Below are 6000 nucleotides of genomic sequence, written 5' to 3' on the forward strand. Positions count from 1 at the left end.
TTTCCAAGTCTTCACAAGCCTCAGGTTTGGTCCAAGAGAAATGCCAAGATATCGGATTGGTAGAGATTCCTCCTTGCATCACAGCAACTGACACATCTTACGCGCCCAATGCCGATCACTATTAACTGGAATGAAGCTAGACTTCTCAAAATTGATACTCAACCCCAACATCAGCTCAGAGCAACGTAACAATCGCTTGTAGTTCCTGATAGTCTCTTCCTCAGTAGGACAGAAGAGAATGGTATCATCTGCAAACTGTAAGTGCGACAGCTCAATGTTATCCCTTCCAACGAAAAGTGGATAGATGCGGCCATTCCTCACTGCCTCCCCAATCATCCTATGTAGCACATCAACAACTAGCACAAACAGAAACGGCGATAAAGGGTCTCCTTGTCGTAGTCCCCTTTCCATCTTGAAAGGCTTAGTGGGGGATCCATTTATCAAAACCGACATAGACACAGAGCAGACACACTCCTTAATCCACCCCTTCCATATATGGCCGAAGCCCATCTTCTGCAAAACAATATTCATAAAGCTCCATTTGACCCAGTCGTATGCCTTTTGAAAATCAAGTTTAATAATCGCAGCACTCTTCTTCCTAGCCTTCAACCACTGCACAGTCTCACAGGCTATCAATGTCCCATCATGAATTTTCCTGCTCTTCACAAACGCACTCTATGTCTCTCCTACTAACCCTGGCATGACCTTCCTCATTCTCCGAACCAATACCTTAGATATGACCTTATATACACAACCCACCATACTAATCGGCCTGAGGTCTTTTATTTCTTTAGCCCCAACAAACTTCGGCGCCAGCGCCACCCAAGTGATATTCGAATCTCTAGGTAACCTAGAAGACCGAAAAAAATCCAAGACTTCTCCGGTAAACTCCTGCCCAACTTCTTCCCAACATTTCTTGATGAAATTCATATTATATCCGTCACTTCCTGGTGCTTTTGTTGACTCGCAATCCCATACTGCCTCCTTTATCTCTTCAACAGATGGCATCAACTCTAGTTCTGCTGCCTCTTCCACATCTATCTGCATTATTAACCCATCCCGAAAGCCTACGTTAGGTGACACCTCCTGTTAGTACAAGTCCTTGTAGAAATCTCTTATAGCCACCTTAATCCTGGCTTGATTCCTCACTACTCTTCCATGAATCATTAGAGCATCAATACGGTTGTTCCTCATTTGAGCTGAGGCTAAATTATGAAAGTACCGAGTATTTTTGTCCATCTCCTTTGCATGCTTGGATCTTGACATCTGCTTCCAATGTACCTCCTTCCTGATATACCACCTCTTACAAGAGCTGACCAGTGCCTTCCTTCTTGCTTCCAAGGTTCCATCATGCACTCCATTACTGACTATATCGTCTACTTTCTTGATCTCCTCCTCCAACTTTTTAATCCTCATGTCCATAGACCAAAATTCTCTCTATGCCATCTGCCCAAAAGAATCGTCATGGCCTTTAACTTGTTCAGGAACCGCACCTCTCCTAGGCTTCAAGAACCCTTCATGAGTGAACCATGAATCAAGACTTCGAAAAGGTCTCGGGCCCCTTCCGACCCTTGCAGCTTCCATCACCACTGGGCAATGATCCGATAACCCTCTTGGACCACCTCGTAGCCTTATATCAGGAAACTCTTCTAGCCATTCCAAAGTAACCAACATTCTATCGATGCGGCTACAAGATTGGCTCCTGAACCAGGTAAACAGGCGGTCAGATAAGTCTAAGTCCACTAGTTCCATATCCTGAATCCAAGATTTGAAGTCCGCTGCCGACCCCGTCAAAGTAGTAGCCCCTTTTCGCTCTTCCACTTTAACGACCTCATTAAAGTCTCCCATAAAGCAAAAAGGTATTTGGCATAACCCAGATAAAAAGCTCAGCTCTTCCCACAAAACCAGCTTTTCATTCCTAGTATGCGCACTATACACTAAACAAATAGCACAACGAAAACTACGCTTGATCAGCTCCCCCTCCACGCACAACCATCTATCTCCTTTATAACAGTTGCCTATCTTAAAAATCGTTTCATTCCACATTAATAATAGACCGCCTGAAGCACCTTCTGCCCCGACATACTCCCATCCTACCGCATCATTTCTCCACAGTTACACAAAACATCAAATTTAGTTACTACCTCTCTTTTAGTTTCTACCAGGCCTAGCATATGTATATTAAAATTTCGCCTAAAGGTTTTCACCATACTCAATTTTCCAACTCCCGCTAACCCCCCTAACATTCCAAGAGTTAAAAATCATTTAAAACCAGCTATACACACCTTACTCCGATTTTTTGGGCGACAATGAACTCACTATTCGACTAATTCAAATTGATTATTATTTTTTCTTAATCTAAATGCATGGCAATTAATTTTAAAATACCCAACCATAGTTTTAGGTTTAAAGAAAGATAATAGATTATATTGTAATATGCCTTTTATCTGAAATTCTGAATACTAGCCTTTTATATACATTGTTCTTTTGAACAAACTAACATACTAATTAGTATATAAGCTATTATAGGAACCGAAAGTTTATATTATAACAAAAATAATTTTAAAAGATATAAATGTAAATAAGTCTCTAAAAATTTTAAAATTATGAAACAAATAATTAGATATTAGAAGTATATTTTTAAAAAGGTTCTAAAAATTATATTTTAGTATATTTTTTTAGGTGTTATTAAAAAATAAAATATTTTCATTTTTAAAATTAATAATATGACATCATATGATATTTTTCTTATTTTTTTATGTGAATCACCAAAATCTTTTCAAAAGAAATAAAAAATATAAAAATTAAATTTTGCTCCAATTTTTATATACATCTTCTAAATAGTTATCTAAATATTTTTTTAACAATTCAGGTAAAATACACAAGTCATTTTTTAAGTACAAAATCTATTTTTCACTTATAAAAGAAAATGAAAAATATTAAGGCTAATACCTTTAATGCAAAAAGGAGATCATTGACTAATATTAATTCAAATATGAAGTAAAAATAAATAAAAAATATTAATCACCTATTATTTTAAAAAATATTATCATTTGAGAATTTATTTATCATTTATATTTTTAGAAATTATTTTTTATCATTATTATATATTTTTAAATATCATTTTAATAATTTATCCTTAATTAGACATAAATCTACATTTTAGTATAAAATCTCAAATCAGAATCTACGATAAATTTAAAAGTATTCACATCGTCAAATTAAATCTACCATTTTCCTAAAAGGGCTATCTCAAATACAATCCAAATTATATCACATCAATAAGATCTGTTAATTTATTTTTCGTGGATAAGTTACACATTTTAAGTAATAATTTTTATTTTTATGGCTCTAGTAGTATCGTACGTTAAAAAAATAAAAGGAAAAAGATGAAAACTATTAGAAGCAATTAAAATTTGTCTGATTAAGCTGGCCATTCCATGAATGCCATTTGGCTGTGAGGATTAAAGGATTTGATTCGAAGGGTGCAAATAAACCAAATTTATGAGAGCGTATGGGTGAAAAGGAGGGACCAAAACAAAATTACAATCACAAAATATTTATGATTTCAATTTTTTTTATAGTGATTCTTATTTTTCTAAATATAATTTATTACTAAACGGTCAATTATATTCTTTAGTTAATAAAGCATTAAAACTTATTCTACCATTTTCCCTTCTAATTAGTTAAATATGATTTAACTATATTATCTTTAAATTACTCAAAATTTTAAATTCAACCATAGTAATAAATAAAGAATTTGAATTAATTAAGTGATCGCCTCACTCATTTACTTAAATAAATATTAAAGATTTAAATTTCGCCTTATATATATAATAATTTATTAGTCAATAAATTTTTAAATAAATGTAAAATTCACACATATGAGACTTTGATCTGTCGGATTAGAGAACATCATAACAAAAAAAATTATGGTGATAAATGAAATATAACAAAAAGAATAATTTACAAAATTTAAGGAGGAGTGGGGGATTTAATGCTTTTGATATTTGAAGAACAAACGAAAAGCCAATATTATTATTAGCACACCACAATTGAATTCTCATTTATGTAAACATTTGAATTACAATAATTTGATTAAATCATAGCTTCAATCCACTTTTATTTATTTAACTTAAAATATAATAGGTCTCTCAAATAAGCATTAGTAACCCAAGTACAATAAAAAATTTTACAAACAAAATTGCTAAAAGCACTTATTACGAATATAAAAATAATTAAAAAAAATAAAGTACTTTTTGTGTGCTTTTAGAGCAATAAATATTTTTAGAGAAAGTATATGGAGCCAATGACCTAAGCGTACAATGTGTACAATGAAGGTTTAAAAAATATTAGAGATATGTTCAAGGTTACACTTTTGGGATGAGTGGTTTCATGACATGGTATTAGAGTTCCAGATCCGGAAGGTTAAGAGTTCGAACCTTGGTGAACCCAAAATTAGGCCATTAGCTCTCTAACACTACTCATATTTTTATTCTCCACTATTTATGTTGTTCAATTTGAGCGATGTGTGTTAGTTTAATATTATTTTCATTTTATTATTTCTTTCAAAATTTAAAATAAAAAATAATAACAAACCTATAATATTAACGTAAAAGGTAATAAATTAGAATAAAAAGTTAGTATGTTCTTGAAAAGCCAAAAAAATTTTAAAATGTTAGTATCCCATATTTGTGTAAAATATATGTACTATTTTATACTTTAAATTTGTATTTTATATTTTAATATGTATTTTATATAAATAATTAATTTAGTGATTAATTTAATTTATAATTTTTATTTTTTTAAAATATATCTTTTACATAATAAATAAAAAATATTTTTATATTATTATACTCAAATATAATTGATAAATAAAAAATATTTTTATATGAGATATTTAAGTGTTAAATTACTTTTATTTTTTTAACAATATTCTTAAAAAATAATTCAAAAGAATATTTTCTTAAAAAAAATAATTCAAAAGAATATTTTCTTAAAAAAATCACCAGATAGGTCCCTAATTTTGTTGTGGACATGTAATATGGTGGAATAAATTTTATAAATGGTTTTTGTTTAAATGGTGTTGGTAGCTATAGAATGTAAGCACCTACACAGTTTCGTCCAAAATTGAAAAGGTCAAATGATTAGTTTGAACGAAAAGCAGTTTATTTAATTATAAGAAGAGGGTGAGTACCCCTTACAGGATCCTTAATATAAAGGTGGGTCTCATTTCCGAAATTTCATTAATATTTTTGCGTAAATTAAGTAAAAAAGGAAACAAAACAAAGTTTGATGAGAAGAAGGGGAAAATGGCGCACTCTACGATCGCCGTTACACTGAGCCAGCAACTCTTTAAAAGGACCACTGTCCTCTTCCCTCACTCTTCTTTCAGATCTCGTTCTCTTCTTCCTTCTTCTTCTTCTTCTGTTTCCTTCTCTCCTAACTTTCATACTCCTCTTTCTTCTTCTTCTTCTTCTTCTTTCGCTCTCAGAGCCTCTTCTTCTTCTTCTTCGTCCACCTCCTCCACCGCTGCCATGGGTGAAACTATCGCCGCCGTCGATGCCGGAATGGACGCTATTCAGCGCCGCCTCATGTTCGAAGACGAGTCCGTTCTCTTCTCTCTCTCTCTCTTTTATTTAATTGAATATTTAATTATATGTTTTCGTTGACTGATTCTTTTTTGTTATTATTTTAATTTATTATTGTTGTTATGATATGAACATGTTTTTGTGTTTTTTGATTTTTTTTTTACTGTTGATGTGCGATTTGCATGACTTGTTCGTGAGATTGTGACGGAATGGAAATATGTCACGAATTGAAACTCCTCTCGGTGTTCTGTTTTTTCTGGTTACCTTTTTTATTTTTAAAGGAAAAAAAAAAAGAAGTAGTTCATTTGAAATGGATGGGAATTTGGATGCATGATGAGTGTATCGGTTGTGTTTGCGTTTTTTTTGGACGATGTCGGTTGTGGTCGAGGTGTGTTGTTGAATCCTGAAA

At 32.2% G+C, this 6000-nt stretch overlaps 1 protein-coding gene across 1 annotated transcript in view; it reads left to right on the forward strand.

The window, feature by feature from the left end:
• The first annotated feature begins 5207 nt into the window (after window positions 1-5207).
• Window positions 5208-6000, forward strand: part of LOC107485966 (isopentenyl-diphosphate Delta-isomerase I) — a 4808-nt gene continuing 4015 nt past the window's right edge. The window contains exon 1 of the mRNA XM_016106509.3: window positions 5208-5608. Within this exon, the coding sequence (XP_015961995.1) occupies window positions 5313-5608 (296 nt within the window). The 5' untranslated portion in view covers window positions 5208-5312. The remainder of the gene's footprint in view (window positions 5609-6000) is intronic.

Source organism: Arachis duranensis, chromosome 4 (genome assembly GCF_000817695.3).
Source record: "Arachis duranensis cultivar V14167 chromosome 4, aradu.V14167.gnm2.J7QH, whole genome shotgun sequence".
Classification (NCBI taxonomy): Eukaryota; Viridiplantae; Streptophyta; class Magnoliopsida; order Fabales; family Fabaceae; genus Arachis; species Arachis duranensis.